This window comes from Neoarius graeffei, chromosome 21 (assembly GCF_027579695.1).
Source record: "Neoarius graeffei isolate fNeoGra1 chromosome 21, fNeoGra1.pri, whole genome shotgun sequence".
Taxonomy (NCBI): Eukaryota; Metazoa; Chordata; class Actinopteri; order Siluriformes; family Ariidae; genus Neoarius; species Neoarius graeffei.
Window position 1 is genome coordinate 54758640 of NC_083589.1, and position 22579 is coordinate 54781218.

At 42.7% G+C, this 22579-nt stretch overlaps 1 protein-coding gene across 2 annotated transcripts in view; it reads left to right on the forward strand.

Annotated features, from left to right (window-relative positions):
- svopl (SVOP-like) overlaps positions 1–22579 on the forward strand; it is a 75632-nt gene that overhangs the window by 24579 nt on the left and 28474 nt on the right. For both annotated transcript variants that reach the window (XM_060903352.1, XM_060903353.1), the window contains exons 5-8: positions 3332–3403; positions 3540–3664; positions 3762–3825; positions 3918–4043. In XM_060903352.1, the coding sequence (XP_060759335.1) occupies positions 3332–3403; positions 3540–3664; positions 3762–3825; positions 3918–4043 (387 nt within the window). The remainder of the gene's footprint in view (positions 1–3331; positions 3404–3539; positions 3665–3761; positions 3826–3917; positions 4044–22579) is intronic.

The following is a 22579-nucleotide window of genomic DNA, read 5'->3' on the forward strand; positions in this document are numbered from 1 at the left end:
CACTTTTATTTTTTTAAAGTACTTCATCTACTTCAACAATGTTACACAAAGATCGATCCATAACAGTTGTAAACATCACTTAATTCCACAGGGTGTCGATAATGGTGGACACCGGTGAAAATGATCACTATTATCGACACCTCATGTGACTTCTCAAACGCACGTTTAGATACAAAATGGCGGCTGTCAAATGAAAGCGTAAGAAACAAAATAGGTTTCGACGAGGAGTTCATGAAATATCGGTGAATTTGATCAGTAAAAACATGTCCATGATCTTTCCACCATGCTTACCTGTGATGATAACGTCCGGGTTTTCCGAAAAATTGCTGATCGTGCTGAAAAAAAATTCCATCTCAGGTAACGAGCTGTGTCATCAGACGACAAGGTCAAAGGATGAGGCGGGTCTTCTAACCAGAGACAATTAAGTGATGTTTACAACTGTTATGGATCGATCTTTGTGTATTAATTAACCAATAATAACTGTTGTAACTGAAACTCACCTTTGTAAAATAGTTTTTTATTGGTAAATCTGAAATGGTGTCGATATTTATGGACTGTCGATAATTGTAGCCACCGCTCGATTAGATTTTTTTTAATATAAAGAAATCAGCGTTTCCGCTAGAAAAAAATTCTGCCGGTCAAAGTGACCGGCAGAGGTTTCACCTTCCGGACATTTTGATAACATGCCGGTCAAATATTCCATCGTTCCTAATTAGCCTAGTGCAGAAAAATTGGAAGTAGACTAGTAGCTTAAAGAATGACAATTAGACCGTATAAAAATAATGCAACATGTTTATTGGCCTTACTTTCAAATAATTCCATGAACACTCATTGCGCAAACGACCCCATGCGTTATTCGCACGAGGTGCCCGAGTTATTTTTAAGAAACATATCATTAATGATGAACCAGCAATCATCCTTCCCCATATCAAACAAATCAGAAAAAAAATACAGGTTCTTCCTTGTGGTTTAATAAACTAATCCCCCTTCCCCACATCAAACAAATAAGACTAAATAACAGCCTAATAATAACACTGTGTCTTGACGTGCACCTGAATGGTGCAGGTTAAATTGTCAAATAGTAGGCTAACTATCAAATTATTCATAACACTGCCTCGTATAATTGAACTCCTCCTTTTTACGCTGTTTGGCAGTGTTGAAGTTGGCAGCTGCCGACATGAAATCGAAACTTTGCAGTGTCTCTCCACAACTGGCGATGCGCATAAGTTGCATCTGAGAGGCGACTTCACTGCTTCGTCTTGATCCGATTCTGCAGCGAAAACCTAGCCTAGTAAACTAGACCCAACCGCCTAGCAGCCAAAAATATTTTTTGCCTAGCGAATGGGTCTAGCCTCGCACCATATAAACAAAAACACCCCGGGCATCAAATCGTGCCCGCCAATCACAACGCAAGGTTTTTGTTTGGATTCTTTGGGCGGGCTTTTGCAGGAGTGACGACAAAGCTGCGCGACGCTGGAGAAAGCGTAACAGGAAAGATGGCTACGGGCTAGTGAACAGCGCGCGTTTGACTCCAATTTGGAATCAGTTTTAGAAGAATTAGACTTGGAGTTTTCGTTGAAACATGAGCAGGAAGAGGCTCTCCGCTCATTCCTTTTCAAGAAGGACGTTTTCGCTGTTTTGCCGACCGGCTATGGCAAAAGTCTGATCTACCAGCTGGCTCCGCTCGTAGCCAAAAGGATGGGGCTAGTTTGTGCAGTACGAAGAATTAATAAACAGCTTTGAAACATTACTTTTTGATTGTTTCTTATTTTCCCGTTATTTTAAATTTAAGGGAAATTATTTCACCAAACACCACTAAATAAAAACTCTCAAAAACAGTTTAAGCAAACCCTTGAAAAACACTTGGAAAAAAATGTGTATGTGGTACAGACTCCAAACTTGTGGTCATTATCTCCAAACTTCTTAATATCTAGAACCTGTTTATTAATTAATACGCATTTTGAAAAATTATTTATTTCAAGGCCTCCCCACTGCTTTCTGTCGCTCTGACTACGTCACAGTCACTGTTGCGCTGATTGGTCAGAGCGTTGGCCTATACGCACAGAGACAGTTTGAAAGACAGCGGTTTGTTCCTCCTACCCGCTTCGGAAATGTCTACGGATCGAGGCCAGACTAAATATTCACATTTAGTCTGGCTTGCCAGGCTAGCGAAAACCTCCTCTCTGCAGGAACACTCGAGACAGGGATCACACAGGCTATTTTGGCGAGCTTGGCCCACTCTGGAATTGCAATCCTCCATAGCCATATTTTTACGCAGATTACGCTGTAGAATCTTTGCTGCAAACAAACGCTGGTCGGCCAATCACACGTTCTTTCCGATGTGTTTTTATTAGGTTAAATTATTTTATTTTAATATTGTGTTACTACATTAGACCTAAATGGTAGTATCTCTCTCATTATCTCTAGCCGCTTTATCCTTCTACAGGGTCGCAGGCAAGCTGGAGCCTATCCCAGCTGACTACGGGCGAAAGGCGGGGTACACCCTGGACAAGTCGCCAGGTCATCACAGGGCTGACACATAGACACAGACAACCATTCACACTCACATTCACACCTACGGTCAATTTAGAGTCACCAGTTAACCTAACCTGCATGTCTTTGGACTGTGGGGGAAACCGGAGCCCCCGGAGGAAACCCACGCGGACACGGGGAGAACATGCAAACTCCGCACAGAAAGGCCCTCGCTGACCCCGGGGCTCGAACCCAGGACCTTCTTGCTGTGAGGTGACAGCGCTAACCACTACACCACCGTGCCACCCTAAATGGTAGTATTATTCTGAAATTCAAATTGTGTTAGAGAGACGGGATTATTAGTCAATTTCAATCGGACAGTTTGACCGGTGAGATTTAATTTTCTCGGACATTTTTTTTCCCGGCCAATGTCCGGTAATTACCGGACAACGGAATGTGTGAAAGAAATATGTGAACTTTTTTTTAAAAATGCCTTCCTTCCTTCCCTCCCTATTTTTTAAAAAATGCAAAATTAACATATCCTACCAGAAAATGTTTTTGTACCTAATAAATAAATAAATAAATAAATAAAAGTTATTATTGTAGAAATGTTTGCATAATAGAACAAGTACATGATAAACACTTAGAATGAATCACCTTCCAACCAATCAGAGCTGAGCGTTAATCAGCAACTTGGCATTTTATAGCTCTGGCGTATTCTCATCTCATCTCATTATCTCTAGCCGGTTTATCCTGTTCTACAGGGTCACAGGCAAGCTGGAGTCATGTGTCAGCTCTGGAGTATTAGAGTATATAATCTTTTCTGCTTTCTTAATTGTGTGTGTGTGTGTGTGTGTAGATGGTGTTCCTGGGCTTCATGTTATGCGGGGTGCTGAGTGGATATGTAGCAGATAAATATGGCCGCTGGAAGGTCAGATAACGTCATTTCCATCAAAGTCATCTTGCATGATGTTCATACACTTTATAGTCTGATAATGGTGTCTGATATCGGAGAAGTGCGTGTGTGTATGTTTGTCCGTACAGTTCTGATAGTTGTGTACACACAGGTGGTGTTCGGGGGCTTCATGTGGGCCGCATATTTCTCCATGCTCACGTCATTCGCACCATCCTACGGCTGGTTTATTTTTCTGCGCAGCATGGTGGGCTGTGGAGTAGCAGCCACATCACAAGGGTATACATACACACACTTCCTTTCACTAAACTTGTGTGTCCTGATGGGCCATCGATGTTTAAAGCCCACTGTGATTCATCCAGTCTTCTTGTTAAAGGTTTATTCTGAAGACAGAATTCATTCCTGCTAAATACAGAGGCCCTCTGCTGCCCCTGGCTACAGTAAGTGAGACATCAGAGCTCCGGTATAAATAGGAAGGAGGAGGAGGAGGAGGATGATGATGCATTCAAATTCCATGTTCCTCTGTGGTCAGATTTTCTGGATGTTGGGGTCGATGTTCATCATCATTCTGGGGATGACTGTGGTGCCCACGATGGGGTGGCGCTGGATGATTCGCTTCTCTGTCATCCCCAGTGTTCTCCTGATCATCCTCTTCCAGGTGAACCTCACATCACATCTCAACCAAATAACAATGAACACGGAAAAATAACGTCTTCTTTCTTTTTGTTTTGTTTTGTTTGTTTACAATATATTGTTTATTTACACCTCTTAATTTTTATCCTCCTTTTTTCTGTACTTCTTTCTTTACAGTTGACTTATACAATTGGCAATTTATATTTCACAGTTATTCCACAAAATCGAGTCGTACACGACAGGGCTTTACATTAGCACCCGCCCACCCACCAAATGCGGGTAAAATCCGGCTTTGGCGGGTAATGACTTTAGTCCCACTAGCCACTTTGGCGGGTGGTTTATTCTGTGGTATGACAATATATTTTAACTGTAGTTTTCTCTGAAGGCATCTGATATAATATATGCATTGCAATGTAATATTATGCGCCTACAACTCCCATGAGCACCTGCATAAACATTCTGACAACATGTTAGAATTGTTGAGAACGTACTTTAACGTCTCAGATAAAATCAGTGATACGGTAACCAGCGGTTAATGAACGAAGCAACAAAGTTGCTGACGACTGACAAGCGCACTATGTGGCAGCATATCGCTGGAGTTTCAAACCCTGCTGCTCAGGAAAAAAGGGGCAGAGATGATCAGAGCCGGAGCAGCATTTTAAAATCCCCATGTTGTAGTTCTTTATATTGTCTTACTGTATGTCTGTCTCAGACCGGACCGTGGGTCACTAGAACTATATTAATAAATAATGTACACGGAGGCGAGGTAACTTCTTGTGCTCTCTTTAGTGGCAGCTCAACAACAACAAGCATGAGCAGTCGTTGACAGCACCTGGAGTGCCGCAGGCTAACATAGTCGAGCACCGAACGCTCGATCAGATACACCACACCCCGAGGTCCGTGATGCGCAAAGCGCGCGCCGAAAAATGTTCGCCATATTTAAATGAGAGGGGTGCCACACAAGAGATCTATTCCTGAAATTACTTTTAATGGTGTTTGAACTAAATATCATCAGTTTTGAAAAAAAAAGTCATGTATGTGGCAAGAGTAAGAATAATTTAAGCTTGTTTAATGGTTTGATCTGGCCCAAGCAATGAACACAAAAGATACCCTAACCATGTAGCCTGTGGAACTGAGATACATTAACAATCTGGCATCCGTTACACCTACACAAAAAAATTCTGGGAAAAAAATCAGTATACGCCACCATATTTTAGGCAAAGTTATCCAAGGCAAACATAAGTTGAAACTTTCCACTCTATTGCTTTGGCTTATCGAATGATTTATTTTTAAAATCACAAACACGGCAGGCTACAACTGCGCTGCTTTGAAAATGTAAATTTAACAGCTTCATGAAAGTGCGCTGATGGTTACCATGGAAACCCCGTGTCTCCTGCACTGCGTTCCTCCACTGAGTCGCATGCTCATTCGCGTTTGCATTCTTGGTCTCAGAGCTGCGCGCACGAAACAGACACAGAAGACAGAATCAACGTTTAACATAGTTAACAATGCACTTTTTACGGAGACGTTTTAATGTTCTCATCTCATCTCATTATCTCTAGCCGCTTTATCCTGTTCTACAGGGTCGCAGGCAAGCTGGAGCCTATCCCAGCTGACTATGGGCAAAAGGCGGGGTACACCCTGGACAAGTCGCCAGGTCATCACAGGGCTGACACATAGACACAGACAACCATTCACACTCACATTCACACCTACGGTCAATTTAGAGTCACCAGTTAACCTAACCTGCATGTCTTTGGACTGTGGGGGAAACCGGAGCACCCGGAGGAAACCCACGCGGACACGGGGAGAACACGCAAACTCCGCACAGAAAGGCCCTCGCCGGCCACGGGGCTCGAACCCGGACCTTCTTGCTGTGAGGCAACAGCGCTAACCACTACACCACCATGCTATTACTTTGTTCAGTATTCTACGATTTTTTCGTGATGTCACGAAAAAAATCACGCAAAATTTCCCATTCATTTTCTATGGAATTAATTGAAAAAATCGCACATTTTCAATGTTTTTCAAACATCCGCTGCTCTGGCATGCTTTCACCTAGAGACATGATTCAAACTTTAAAACGGAGACAAACTTCTCCTGTGTGGCTCTGGCATTCAACTTTTTTTGCTAGGTTATATACTTTTTGATCAGTCACAGATCAATCACCATGATCAAATCTGGAGAAATTCAGACTTTATAATGGGTGTCTATGGTATTACACTTCAGTGAAGGTGATTAAGTTAGAGTGTAGAGAGCTTGAAAAAAATCGCTCAACATTTCTCATTTAAACTGTGTTTTCAGCCACATACTAAACTCTACACACATAATTTTCTCAAAAGTTGGAGTCACACTTGTCTTGATTCACACAATGTGTCTACCTAAACGATAGGATTTACAGTTTTTGAATGAGAAGCCTGAAAGTAACAAGAGGACAGGCGAACTGCCCAATTGACTCCCATTATAATCCTGACAGTGCTTTTACTACAAAATCAGAAATGTCACTTGTTTTCAACTCACTCTAGTGTCCACATTTTTTACACTAGGGACAAAAAATTACATCAATGTGTTCATGAGAGCCTTGTAGCACTCAATGTGAAAGAATTTTGTGAATAGCTCCTTTCGTTTTCGAGTAAATCGTCGTTGTTCGAGGCCTGTTCCTGAGCAAAAATCTGCAAAAAACTGACAAGATTTTGTGTGACTCATGCTGCGTTCATGTGCTATGGGAAGATGATATTTTCCAGTTGGGAAGTGGTATTTACCAGTGTGTTGTGTTCACATGCTTTTGTTGTTGTTGACAAATTAAAGATGGTGGACCAGATTCAGAATTGTTAGCTATCGTTAGCAATAGCGTCTGCTCTGGATAGGTAAAAACAAACCATAACAACACATTTTTAAAGGAAACGGATTTCTAACATATTATATTACACTTGTTAGTGACGCAACATTGCATAGACACCAAAAACTACCCACTAGTACTAGTAAAAAAAAACTTTAGTAGTGTACAATGCTTATCATTCAAGTGTCTTGTACCGCTCGCCGCCATGTTGAAAAGGTTAAAGTTCATCTCATCTCGGCAACTCATGTATCAAAATTTTCTACGAGTTGCCCAGTGGAAAATACCACAAGAGGGGGCGTTCATGTGTGCTTTCCATGTCGGCGTTTGGTATTTACCATAATTCCCATAGCACATGAACGCACCATCAGTGCACCTACTCAGGGCCGTCACCATGCCAACTGGGAGCAGAGAGGGAGCAGAGAGGGGAGGGGCTGCTGCCTCAAACACACACATAATCATAGCATTGTAGCATCATAGCATGTCACACATTCACAGCTAGCAAACATGCGTGACCGAACTGAGTGACCAAACTTCAAGAGACTTCATATGATGCCTCAGGGCAAGTCCCCACACATATCCGTCCCCTCATCTGAGACCTGCACTCGTCTTTTTCTTGGTTTTCACACATCCTATTTTCCGTCCGTAGGCTTCCATTGATTTTTGGCCCCATTCAAATGGATGGAGTGTTAGTACGCGAGCTGTTAGCATGTTAGTATGCTAGCTGTTAGCATGTTAGCATGCTCGCTACCTGTTAGCATGTTAGCATGCTTGCTAGCTGTTAGCATGCTAGCTAGCTGTTAGCATGTTAGCTAATTATTAGCATGTTAGCTTGTTAGCATGCCAGCTAGCTGTTAGCATGTTAGCTAGCTGTTAGCATGTTAGGCTGCTAGCTAGTTATTAGCATGTTAGCATGCTAGCTAGCTGTTAGCATGCTAGCATGCTAGCAAGTTGTTAGCATGTTAGCATGCTAGCTAGCTGTTAGCATGTTAGCTAGCTGTTAGCATCGCAGCCTCATAGAAAGTCACACATTCACACAGTACAGTACAACTCCTGCGATAGCGACTGCTACACCCACTGCATCACTCTCACGATTTCCCACAGGGGAATTGCTGTCTCTAGTCTTCCTATTAGCGTCTTGTTCATCTCCATGGCCGCAGGCAGCTACGAGGCCCCCACGCTCCGGACCTCGGTCATTTTTAAGAGCTGAAAATACATTTGTATGCTAAATATTCAACTGGATAAAAAAAATAAAGAATAACATTAAAACGTGGGGCGGTACGGTGGTGTAGTGGTTAGCACTGTCGCCTCACAGCAAGAAGGTCTGGGTTTGAGCCCCGTGGCCGGCGAGGGCCTTTCTGTGCGGAGTTTGCATGTTCTCCCCGTGTCCGCGTGGGTTTCCTCTGGGTGCTCCGGTTTCCCCCACAGTCCAAAGACATGCAGGTTAGGTTAACTGGTGACTCTAAATTGAGCGTAGGTGTGAATGTGAGTGTGAATGGTTGTCTGTGTCTATGTGTCAGCCCTGTGATGACCTGGCGACTTGTCCAGGGTGTACCCCGCCTTTTGCCCGTAGTCAGCTGGGATAGGCTCCAGCTTGCCTGCGACCCTGTAGAACAGGATAAAGTGGCTACAGATAATGAGATGAGATGTAAACAAACCGGTGAAATGACAGGAGCAATTTGAAAAATGCAATAATAATAATAATAATAATAATAATAATAATAATAATTCTTGAAAAGTAAAAAAGTTACGTTCTTACCATCAAATACTTTCATTCCATATTTTGTTGCTTCTTTTTTTTGTATTTTTTGGGGTTTTGTTTTCGAGTAGAGTTTTTTATTTCATCCTCAGTTGGTTCAGCAACACGCTCCGCCGTATTGTTTTTCTCTACTCACCGTATATGAGCTGATATCCTAGTAGTAGCCAATCAGAGCGCACGATTGCTCATATCCAGTGAATGTGGATAGAATAATTATGTATGTATTTTATTTGTTTGTTTGTTTGTTTGTTTCAGTCCTCTTTGTTTCTTTCTTTCTTTTGTTTGTTTATTTATTTATTTTGTTTGCTTAATTATTTCTTGAAATGTACTTGTTTATTTACAGTTGACTTGTTTATTCGTTTATTGGTTGGTTGTTTCTTTTTTTCTATCTTTTTTTCTTTGGTTTCTTTGCACTTTTGTTTATAATTACTGTAAATATTTCTGAATGCACAAACACTGCCGTTTCGTCAGAAATAAATCAGAGCTTGGGGGGCCCCAAGAAATTCAGCTTTACAGTGAATAGGTTCAATGAATACAGTGAATGAGAAGAAACCTAGAGACAGTGATTTCACAAATAAGGTCAGTGCCCATGAACAGGTTAAGTAACATTATTTGGAGAGGAGTAGGCCACTTTATAAGCTCATGCGTGTCTTTCCCTGTTTTTAAACCACATCCAGTTGGTCTGGTCACAATTTACAGGGCTAAAAGAGCTAGAAACATTGAAAAGGATAAGTGACGATTCAGTGGCTGGCTGATGGACCAAAATAATGTGAGATTTCACAGACTGCTCTGTTACCTTGAGTTTAGGATAAGCTCAAGGTCTTGTAGCAAGAAGTAGATAAGTCAGTGAGCATCGCCCATTAAACTTAGTGGACAGGATTCATTAATTGACAACAGGCTTATTCAGAGATATAAACGGCTACCGAGGAAGCTGTGAATTGCAGTCAAGGGATATTGGAAACACCCTGTAAGTGGTATTTATCCAGTTCACGTCTGAAAATACACAGTGATTCAGAGATTTCCCGTAAAAATGGTGATTTATCTGGGTGACTTCCAACACACCAAGGGAACTTAGCTGGGGTGATATCAGGGATACAGTGAAAAGGGAGATGTTTGATTATGGTTGAGTATGCCAGGGTTTCCCCAGGTTTGACCACCATAAATTTAAGACTTTTTTAAGACCTTTTTAAGACGACTTAAATGAGAATTAAGACCTACATCGCACCCATTATGTGGTCGTAGAACACCAGATCAAATTCCCAATAATGACAAATGTTTCAAGTAAAAATACTTTTATTATAAAAGTCATATACTTAAAAGTCATTATGTGTATTGCTTGTCGAATCTTCACATTCAAGACAAAAAAACAAGTCTAAACCTGGAAGAAAGGAGCACAATGTAGGGTCCAAGTCATGGCCTTAAAAGGTACACAAAAATGCAATAGGCATACCAACACATTAATCAAATCAAATCAAGTTTATTTGTATAGCGCTTTTAACAATAAACATTGTCGCAAAGCAGCTTTACAGAATTTGAACGACTTAAAACATGAGCTAATTTTATCCCTAATCTATCCCCAATGAGCAAGCCTGTGGCGACGGTGGCAAGGAAAAACTCCCTCAGACGACATGAGGAAGAAACCTCGAGAGGAACCAGACTCAAAAGGGAACCCATCCTCATTTGGGCAACAACAGACAGCCTGACTATAATATTAACAGTTTTAACAGGTATAACCCTCAACTGTCCTCATGGGGCCCGTCCTTCACAGGAGCGGTGCGATAAAACTCCGACCAGACACAGGGCACCAGGATGGATCAAGCAGGTCCAAGGGGCAGAAGAGGCCAGCATCTCAATCCCAGGATCAACATGTAACTCAGAGGGACAGATTGGGGGGGGGGAGAGAGAAAGAAAACACGTTGTTAGGTATGCCCTAAAAATGACAAGTATTAAATCTGTGTGGTAGGCTCGCAGAGACGAGAGTCTTTGCATCAGGCATAACACACAACAATGGCATGTTAATATGGTAAAATATATCATGACCTGCTCTGGCTGGATGCTTGATTGGGTGATGGGAGCACACTCCTCAGCAATGATGAGATGCAGATGGGACCCTTAGGGCTGGCCAAGACAATTCAGTTACATTTCACCGGGTCTGGGACATGCGACAGAATGTCTGACGGCCGATTCCTTGCAGGCTACGATAGCCAGTCGAGGTCTCCACCCTCTCCACCAAAAGATGCCAAAGGTGTGCACTCACCAGTCACAAAGCCAAACTGAGGGCCTCACTCGAGGCCTAAAGAACTGTCTCTGAACTAATTATGACCATGCACCCAGAGATGATACTTAAAATAAAAAAGTGATGTGGGTGTATTTTTTTAAATAAAATATCAAAACATTCACAACACTCTACACAGACAAACTCTTTGTCTTAGTTTCTCAGCACTTGCTTCAACCATTTTACATTTTGTACCCTTGTAAACGAGGGAGGGAGAGAGATACAGAGGGGCATAGATAAGAGATGAGGGGATAGATGGGAAGAGAGAGAGATAGAAAAGAGGTAAGCCTAAAGTCTCTTAAAGGTGCACAAAAATGCAATTGGCGTACCAATACATTGGTACAATGGTGTGCACTCACCAGTCAAAAAGCTAAACTGAGGGCCCAACTCAAGGCCTAAAGAACGGTCTCTAAACTAATTATGACCATGCACCCAGAGATGATAAACAGACAAACTCTTTGTCTTAGTTTCCCAGCATTCAACTTGCTTCAACCATTTTACATTTTGAAGAATAAAAAGAAATGTAAATACTCCTAGTAAACAAGGGAGGGAGGGAAGACATAGATGTGGAGATGGATAGATAAGAGACACAATGAGATAAATAGATAGATAGGAAAGAGGTATACAGATGGATAAGAGATTGATAGGCGAGAGCGATAGACATAATATAGATTGATAACAGAGTGGCAGACAGACATAAGAGATAGACAGGAGAGAGGAGAGGAAAGATAAAGAGATACAGTATAGATAGAATAGTGAGATATATAGATGGATAGGACAGACAGAGTGGTAGACAGTTAAGAGAGAGAGACAGACCGACAGATAGATAGGAGATAGACAGACAGGAGAGAGTGAGTGATAGACAGATATATATGAGAGAGTGAGTAAGAGAGAGAGACAGATAGATAGGAGAGTGGTCCATTTGTTTACTTTTCGTCGTCTTGTTTAGACTTTCGTCGAGCATTACGACGAATCCACCACTTGCCTCGTTAACGTCTTTGACCAACTCCTTTGTTATATAAGGAGCAAGACCGAATTTTGTTATGCAAAACGTTTTGTTTTTTCCACAGGAGAATGTTGTAGCGACTTCCGAGTCTGGGAACACAGCCTTAAAGAGTTCGCTTATGCCCTCATTCGAGCTGTACGAGTGGTGTTCCGTAATTGTTTTTAAAATCCAGAGCACCTCTGCCCGAAGTGTCAGGGTTCCACCGACACCCATCATGCCACTGCTCGGCCCTTGTGTTGTTGCTAGCCTTGCCGATGATGTCTGGCTTGGCTGATGCCGCTGACGTTCGACAGTGGTGCTAGTGCCAACTCCAGGTGCATTCGGAGATTGAACCGTGCAGAACTGAGCGATGGGCTGGTGGCGGCGGAGGGCAGATGCAATGTGCTTTGAGCTCTTCATGTGAGACTCTAAAGCGAAATGACCTATAGTGGACAACTTGAAGGTCTTTCGACAAACACAGCATCTTGCTTCACCGTCGCTTCCAGGAACCTCCCTCACCCAATCACGATATCTTTCATCTGAAAGCCACTGCTGATTAAAACGACACTTCCCCATGCTGCGATTCGCGGAGTCTCCTCTCCACCACGGACTCCGACGATTGCGCCGGCGCGAAAATGTATCAATATTGTTTCTTTCTTTGCGCATACTCCAAGAAATTCACTGATGTTATGCAAAACCCACGTTTTCACATTGTAGAATAGTATGAGTAAATTTAAGACCTTTGTTTAAAAAATTAAGACTTGGGCAAAGCAATTTAAGACTTTTTAAGGCCTTAATTTTGGAATATTACATTTAAGACTTTTTTAAGACTTTTAAGACCCCGTGGCTACCATGGTATGCAGTGCTTGAAAAACCTCATGTCCGATCATCCGAGACGACTAAAGTCTGTGCAAGGACGAGTAAAACTTTAATGGTAATCGTCTGATCGGACGACAAAAGTTAGCGCTGGCAACCTAAGCAACACAGGCACTAAGAGAGCAGGGAACCGGTCTAAAGTAGCTCATCTCATTTTACAGGAAATGCATTAAGTTTTATTCATCAACACGACAATAGATAAACAGTTTTTCCGTTTCCGGCTGAGAGTACGTTGTGCGCATTCTGGCTGCCGCTTCTCACCTGAGCTTTTTGTTTTATTTTCTCTCCTTTTTAATTTTATTTTTTGTGTGTTTGTGTAGTTTGATGTTTGTTTTTGTTTGAGTGTTTGTGTCTGCCAGTTGTGGTGTAGCTCCAGACCCGGTTTTGGGCGTCGGTTCCCTCCAGGCCTTGGTTCGCCATGGGTGGTGTCTGTGCTCCTCGCTATGGACTGCAGTGAGCTCGTTGCTCATTTTTTTTTTGTAACTTTATTTATAGGTTTTTACAATTATACAAACAACAACAGCAACCCAGTTCCCACCCACCCAAGGGTACACAACACATACATTACTCAGTTTAATTAAAAAAAGAAAAAGAAAAAAAGAAAAAAAAAGACATTGAAATATAGCAAGAGGAAAATAGAAATGAGAGTAGTTAAATTATATATAATAATAATAATAATAATAATAATAATGACAACAACAGCAACAATAACAACAACAATAATAATAAAAGGAGTCTGCCACCTTAAGGAACATCTTAACCTTTAGACACACTTTATAGATTTGTTTGTGAGTGTCCATTTACAAACAATGTAACTGTGCTGCACCCAGTGCCCTACCAGTCCAGTTGACATATGCACCATTGACGCTCAAGAGAAAGAAAGACTGTCTGCAAACTCTAGAAAAGGACTCCATGTATTGTGAAACCTGCTAGAAGATCTACCCCTTGAGTATCTAATACTGCGTTCATGTGCTATGGGAATTATGGTAAATACCAAACGCCGACATGGAAAGCACACATGAACGCCCCCTCTTGTGGTATTTTCCACTGGGCAACTCGTAGAAAATGCTGCGTTCATGTGCTAGGCCGACATGGAAAGCACACATGAACGCCCCCTCTTGTGGTATTTTCCACTGGGCAACTCGTAGAAAATTTTGATACACGAGTTGCCGAGATGAGATGAACTTTAACCTTTTCAACATGGCGGCGAGCGGTACAAGACACTTGAATGTTAAGCATTGTACGCTACTAAAGTTTTTTTTTTTTTTACTAGTATTAGTGGGTAGTTTTTTGTGTCTATGCAATGTTGCGTCATTAACAAGTGTAATATAATACGTTAGAAATCCGTTTCCTTTAAAAATGTGTTGTTATGGTTTGTTTTTACCTATCCAGAGCAGACGCTATTGCTAACGATAGCTAACTAACTATTGCTAACTTGAATCTGGTCCACCATCTTTAATTTGTCAACAACAACAAAAGCATGTGAACACAACACACTGGTAAATACCACTTCCCAACTGGAAAATATCATCTTCCCATAGCACATGAACGCAGCATAAGCTTTTCTAGGGGCAAAAAAGCCAAGACCTCCTTTACCCAACAAAGGAAGGACGGGGGACTAGCGGACTTCCACTGCTGCAAGATAAGTCTCCTAGCAAGAAGTGAAGCAAATGCTATGGCGTGTGCTTGGGACGTAGAGATCTGAACATTATCACCTACAACCCCAAAAATAGCAGTGATTGGGTCTAATGGGATATGCCTGCCACACATATGTGTAAAACCATCAAATATATGCATCCAGAAATTAGTCAGTGATGGACATGACCAGAACATATGTCCAAGAGTGGCCAAGCCCTGATGACATCTCAAACAATGTGGGTCAGTGTTTGGGTAAATGTTAGCCAACCGTTCCCTGGAGAAATGAAGCCTGTGCAGAATCTTAAACTGAATCAAATTGTGTCTAAGGCATAAAGATGAAGTATGAATCCAATCCAGGCAACCTTCCCAGGTCAGCGCTGAGATTGGAACACCAAGGTCCCGTTCCCAAGTGCATCTAATCTTCTCGGTTGAAGGCATAGCGAGATTCAAAATAATGTTGTACATAAAAGAAATGTTGCCCTTAAGAGTAGGATCCCGCCCAAGTATTCTGTCAAGCAAATCATTATCAGGTAAGTGAGGAAATGGGTAATGTTCTCTGGCAAAACTGTGAGCCTGTAAGTATCTGAAGAAGTGGACCTGGGGTAGCGAAAAATTCTTACGTAGAGTCTCAAAAGAAGAAAAGGTGTTACTCAAAAATAAATCATTGAAAAACACTATGCCACTATTGTACCATAAACGAAAAGCTGAGTCCGTTTTTGCAGCAGGGAAAATATCATTATTTATTATGGGCATAAAACCACTGGAGTGGGCCAGATTAAAATGTTTTCTAAATTGACGCCATATTTTAAGAGAGTGTTTTGTCACAAGATTAGAAGGGGAGTAGTTGGATTTTTTAGAAAAGGAAGTGCAAAGGCTAGGTAGTGGTGTAGAAGAGGGACATGATTCAATTTCCATGGCCACCCAGGTGGCGCTCTGCCCTGTTCTGAATGCTGTAATCCAATAGGGCAATTTAGAGAGATTGGCCGCCCAGTAGTAGAACATAAAATTGGGAAGTGCAAGTCCGCCTGCTAGTTTGGGCATCTCCAAGATAGCCCTCCTTGCTCTTGGGACAGAGTTGTGCCAAATAAATGATGAAATATGCGAATTCAGATCCTTAAAAAAAGTAAAAGGGAGAAACAATGGTAACATTTGAAACGCGTACAGAAATTGAGGAAGGACTGTCATCTTCACTGTGTTAACACGGCCTGCTAGTGAAATAGGCAAGGTAGACCACCGCTTCAGATCAAGTTTCATTTTTTCAATTAACCTTTTAAAATTGGCCTCATATAAGTTTTTGTAGGAGCGAGTGACCACAATACCAAGATACGTAAATGATTCTCTGTCCAGTCTGAATGGGCAAGCGTTATAATCAAGATTTTGTGCCAAACTGTTAATAGGAAAAATAATGCTTTTAGAAAAATTCAACTTGTAACCAGATATCCTTTTAGCATAATTTAGGAGATGCATGACATAGGGTAAAGAAACTGCGGGATCAGAGAGATACAAAAGAAGGTCGTCAGCATAGAGTGAAACCTTATGGGTGAAGCCCCCCCTCACAATGACAGGAACTCTATTGTCAGCTCTGAGAGCTATGGCCAGGGGTTCAATTGCTAAATTAAACAAAAAGGGTGATAGACAGCAGCCCTGCCTCACCCCGCGTTGGAGGGTAAAGAAATTAGAGTTTATTAAGTTAGTGCGCATGGCAGCCTGAGGAGTACTGTAAATTATGTTCATCCAAGTAAGAAAAGTTGGGCCAAAACCAAATCTACCAAGCACTTCAAAAAGGAATGACCATTGGATGCGGTCAAAAGCCCTCTCCGCATCTAGGGAAAGTAGAACTTCAGGAGTATCAGAGGAATGTTTGGAATGAAGTATGCTGAGAAGACGCCGCATGTTGAAAAAAGATTGCCTACCAGGCATGAAACCTGTTTGATCAGTGAAAATGAGATCAGAGATAACAGTTTCCAGTCGACGTGCTAAGATTTTTGTGAGAACTTTATAGTCATAACAAAGGAGGCTTATTGGGCGATATGCACTGCATTCTAGGGGGTCCTTTCCCTTCTTTAATAAGAGTGTTATTACAGCCTGGTTCATGGTATCTGGCATTCTCTTCGAAGATAGAATATCTGCATACAGACGACTTAATATGGGTGCCAATTTATTGGAAAAGGCTTTATAAAATTCAACTGATATCCCATCAGGGCCCGCTGCCTTTCCGCTTTGCAAAGAGCCGATAGCTTGTATGATTTCTTGGCATGATATAGGGGCATCGATAAAAGCTTGTGCTTCCTGACTTATCTGTGGAATTTCAAGTTTATCCAAGAACTCTTGGATCTCCCCAATATCAGCAATTGCCTCTGATGTATAAATATCTGTGTAATAATCTCTAAATTGGTCATTAATAGCCTGTGGGTGAGTGGTGATTTTATCTGGTGCAATGCGAATTTCAGGGATAGTGGTTTTAGCCGTTTTCTGACGTAATTGATGAGCGAGGAGTCTACCTGCTTTGTCACTGTGTTCATAATATGTTTGCTTTGATTTAAAGAGAAGTTGTTCTGTGTCTTTGACGGATAAGCAGTCATATTCAGATTTTAATAGCAGGCGTTCTTTATGCAAGTTTGAATCAGAAAGATCAGAAGCAGCCCTACTGTCTAGGTCCCCTATTTTCCTTGATAGTTCAGTAAGTTGAAAATTACGCGCTGATCGCAAGTTTGCTGTGTAGGAGATTATTTGGCCTCTTTTATATATGCCTTAAATGCCTCCCAAATTGTGCTGTAAGACACATCAGGCGTTGTGTTTGTTTCAAAAAAGAAATCTATTTGACTACTAATGAAATTAGTAAAATCCTTGTCATTGAGTAGCAATGGGTCAAAGCGCCATGTTCTGTGTTTAGTGCTACTATTAGGCATTCGAAGATCTAACTGCAGAGGGCAGTGATCTGATATAATAATACTGTGGTATTTTGAGTGATTGACAAAAGAAAGAGACCTATCATCAACAAGAATGTAATCTATCCTTGAGTAAGACCTGTGTACGGGAGAGTAAAAAGAGTACTGCCTGGTTGTTGGATTGGTTGTTGGCCTGGTTGGTTGTTGGACTTCTCCAAGGATCCCGTAACCTGTAATGACTTAAAAACGACAGAAGGACCTCACCAGACTTGGAAACACCGACCTGTGTACCAGCCCTGGACCGATCTAAAATCGGGTCTAGAACACAATTGAAGTCTCCTCCCATTATTAGATGATGTGAATTGATATCTGGTAGCTTGGCTATGAACTGTGAGAAAAACTGTGGATTGTCCCAATTGGGACCATATACGTTAGCTAGCATGATGGGAGTACCAAATAGTTTTCCTGTGACTATGATATATCGTCCATTTGTGTCAGTGATAACCTGCGACGGAGCAAAGGGCGTCCCCCTTTTAATCAAGATTGCCACCCCTCTGGCTCTGACCCCATAGTTAGAACAGAAAATGTGATCAATCCAACCCCTTTGTAATTTAGAGCATTCAGTAGTCAGAAGATGAGTCTCCTGTAAGAAAATAATATCTGGACCTAATGATTTTAAATGTGTGAAAATACGGGTACGTTTGATTGGGTGATTCATCCCCTTCACATTCCAACTGATGAGGCGTGTGGCGCAGGGCGAACAGCCACTCTGTGAAGTCATATTTTAAATGAACACTCAGGGAAATTCAGTACTAAAAGGCCCCAGTGGTGAGCAGACAAGACACATACATTGAAAAAAAAATGTGTTGTGTAAAATCGAAGAAGAAGAGAAAGAAGAATAAATAAAAAATAAAGAAAAAAAGTAATTGTACCCTATTCCCCTATGCCGACCTCCCCCCAACCTGGAGATCGCATAAACAACCCCTAGAAAGTGAAAGCACATAGCTCTACAGGTACCTTAACTGCTAAACAATGCAGTCTGCAGGGAGTAAGAAATGATAATGAACAGAGGTACATTCCAAACTTTGATATCACCTGAAGACGCATTTTGCCTCTTTTTTTTTTTTTAAGAAACAAAAAATGACCAGCAGTCACATCCAACCTTTTAACCATAGAAAACATGGAATGATGAAATAAAGTAATTTGTTTATAAACCAACCAAGATGCAGTGAGAAGAATAAGCTGCTAACAAGACAATAAATTTGTCCTGACTGCGATTATTACGGCTACACAAAACTTCTATTGTCCTAGTGACGTATGGAGGCCAAACATAAAGAAGAAATAACAGGCTATATCCGTAGTAAGATCTAAGGCTATATCTTAAGAAAAACTAATAAGTTGTCATTTAGTAGTCATTGTTGGTTAGTTAGCTCAAGATTAAAAAAAAATGGAGAAAGGGAGAGATATCACCTCTGCAGTCCCATGAACAACACAATCAATGTTGACGGCGAACAATGTTCTCAGTAACGTACGCCAGGGCAGCGTCAGGGTCAGTAAAGAAAGACTCGACCCCGTTGAATGTAATGCGGAGCCGGGCTGGGAAGAGAAGCCCAAACTTGACTCCAGGGGCATCCCTCAGAATCTGTTTGACACCGTAAAACACCGCCCGTGCTTTGGCCACTCGCGCAGTGTAATCCGGGAAGACAGAGATGGTCATGTCACGAACTTTGATCTTCTGTTTGGTCCTCGCTAGACGTAGAATTTCGTTGCAGTCCTGGAAGTAGTGAAGGCGCGCTATGACAGTCCTAGGTGGTTCCCCTTTTCCTGGAGCTGCCTGTAGTGAGCGATGTGATCGGTCGATCAGGGGAGCCTCGTCCAGCTTAAACGCCTCCTTGAGCAAAGCTGAGACCGCTGATGTAGAACAGCTGCCAGGAGATTCGGGTATACCGACTATCCTAACATTATTTCTGCGTGACCTCCCTTCTAAGTCGTCACATTTCTTTTGAAGATCATCGGTTAACTCTGTCAGGCGCTTCACTTCGCATTGTAGTGTAATTATGTCATCACTACACGTGGACAAGCTTTGCTCAGCGCCAGCTAGCGTGCTACGTAGCTCGGCTAGGTCTGAATTAGCAGTGTTTTTGAATTCTTCAAAACCAGATTTTAAAGCCAGAAGCTCCGATTTGAAAAATCCCAGTTCACTTTCAAGTACAGCACGAATCTCCTTCATTACACCAACTAAATCATCACGTAGTTCACGTTTAAAGCCTTCAAAATCAAAAGACATCGGTGTGCTTTCTTCTGAGGCCTTCGGCTCACCTGCAGTTTGACTTGTTAGCTTCGATGCAGATATGGTCGTTTGCCGTGTTTTGGTAGGTTTGGTCGACATCTAGCCTATCTAACACATGCACAACAAGGACAAAATAAACTTGAATTGCAATTTACAGGGAGTACCTCTGAAAATAATAGTTTGACCGTAGTTTCCTGCAGAGCTACACAAAAACACGTCTTACACCATGCTTGCTCAGCAGCGCCCCCCGTTGCTCATTTTAACATCGTGCTTGTCCAGCGCTCTGTGCAGCGGTGCTTTAGTGCTTGGCGTGATGTTCCGAGCGATGTTGCTCGGTGGCGTCGCGGTGGCTGTGCAAGTGGTTTGGGACATACCAGCGCTCTGCGTAGCGGTGCGTCTGTGCTCGCTTTGTGGATCCATGGTGTGGTGTTCCGAGTGATGTTGCCAGGTGGTGTCGTGGCGGCGGTTGTGCTGGTGGTTTGGAACTTGTTTTCGTGCACCTTTTGGTGGGACTGTGGCTGCTACACCATTGGAATGAGATCCTGACCTCTATTTGGTGGACTTTTTTTTTTCTTCCTCTAACTGTAAAGCGACCTTGGGTTTTGAGAAGGGCGCTATATAAGTTGAACTTATTATTATTATTATTATTATTATTATTATTATTATTATATAAAAGTACAAAAAATATTTTGAGGAAAACATTCAAATTTCCTTGTTTTTGGTAATAATTCGGGGGCGGCACGGTGATATAGTGGTTAGCGCTGTCGCCTCACAGCAAGAAGGTCCGGGTTCGAGCCCCGTGGCCAGCGAGGGCCTTTCTGTGTGGAGTTTGCATGTTCTCCCCGTGTCCATGTGGGTTTCCTCTGGGTGCTCTGGTTTCCCCCACAGTCCAAAGACATGCAGGTTAGGTTAACTGGTGACTCTAAATTGACCGTAGGTGTGAATGTGAGTGTGAATGGTTGTCTGTGTCTATGTGTCGGCCCTGTGATGACCTGGCGACTTGTCCAGGGTGTACCCCGCCTTTCGCCCGTAGTCAGCTGGGATAGGCTCCAGCTTGCCTGCGACCCTGCAGAACAGGATAAAGCGGCTAGAGATAATGAGATGAGATGGTAATAATTCGTCGAAGTATGCGTGTGTTCAAGTGTACTGGAAAAGCTCGGCTCAGGAGTCCATGTAATGATGTAATTATTCCAACTGGCTAAGGGCGACGAGGGTCAAGGACATCGTGTGCCAGCACCGCGGTTGAAGCGGGCAGGTGTCAAACTTGGTACTTTTATATCACGATTGGAGTTAATAATAAACGATATCGCTGAATAATGTTCCTTACCTCTAACCTGTGTGTGTGTGTGTGTGTGTGTGTGTGTGTGTGTGTGTATTACCATTAAAGTTTTACTCGTCCTTGCACAGACTTTAGTCATCTCGGCTGATCGGAAATGGCTTTTCTTCTGCATGTTTTGCATGAGTTCTTTGTGGAGGATGAAGGCATTTGTTGCAGCAATGTCCAGGAAGTGAAGAAAAAGCTTCTTGTACAACTTCACAGTTTCGTGCTGTGCTGTGTAGTACTGGATCAACGGGTCAGACAAATCCGCACCACCCATGAACTTGTTGTACTCTACCACGGGTTTGGGGCATGGAACAGACTGTCTTGACCAGGCACTTAGATTAGATTTTATTTGCCATTTGTGCATAAACCGGGTGGCACGGTGGTGTACTGGTTAGTTCTGTCGCCTCACAGCAAGAAGGTCCAGGTTCGAGCCCCGTGGCCGGCGAGGGCCTTTCTGTGTGGAGTTTGCATGTTCTCCCCGTGTCCGCGTGGGTTTCCTCCGGGTGCTCCGGTTTCCCCCACAGTTTCCCCCAAAGACATGCAGGTTAGGTTAACTGGTGACTCTAAATTGAGCGTAGGTGTGAATGTGAGTGTGAATGGTTGTCTGTGTCTATGTGTCAGCCCTGTGATGACCTGGTGACTTGTCCAGGGTGTACCCCGCCTTTCGCCCATAGTCAGCTGGGATAGGCTCCAGCTCACCTGCGACCCTGTAGAACAGGATAAAGCGGCTACAGATAATGAGATGAGATGAGAATAGAGGAAAAAAAATAGTGCAACAGTGATTAAAAAGTGTTCAGGTGAACAGTAAAAACGTCAATATGTGCAAAAATGCAAAATGAGGGGAGTGGGGGGGGCAGCATCAGAGCTTAGGCTTAGTGTTCATTAGTCTCACAGCTTCTGGGAAGAAGCTGCGCTGGAGCCTTGATGTTTTGGCCCTGATGCTGCAGAGTCTTTTTCCTGAGGGGAGGAGGCTGAATAGTCTGTGTGCTCGGTGGGTGGAGTCACCCATGATGCGGGCCGCTCTGCTCCTGCACCGGCTGTTGTAGATGTCTTCTATGGACAGCAGGCTGCAACGGGCGATCTTCTGTGCTGTGCGCACCACCCTCTGCAGAGCCTTCCTGTCCACAGCCAAGCAGTTTCCATACCAGGAGGTGATGGAGGAGGTCAGTGTGCTCTCCATCACACGCCTGTAGAAGGCTCCCAGGACCGCAGGGCTCAGTCCGGCCTGCCTTAGCCTCCTCAAAAAGTAGAGGCGTTGGTGGGCCTTCTTGACCACATTGGCTGTGTTCGTGGTCCACTTCAAGTCGCTAGAGATGTAGACCCCCAGGTACTTATCTTATCTAATCGTGGATGGTATAATAATTACAAACATGAACAGAATCAGCACATTTCAGTTGTAGCCGTAGTTATATAGTAACTATAATCATTCTTGTAATAATAATTTCAATAAACGGTTAATGTTCAGTTCCCTTTTCATTTATTCTCGATTCAAAGGCACAGCTGAGTCACACAGGTTGATCAGTGTGTAACGGACAGTAAGAATTTTATCCAAAATAGTTTTTTCCTGCCTTAGTCCATATATGGCCCTTTTCCACTACCCTTTTTCAGCTCGCTTCAGCTCACTTCAGCCCGACACGGTTCGCGTTTCGACTACCTCAGAACAGCACGACTCAGCTCGCTTCAGCCCTGC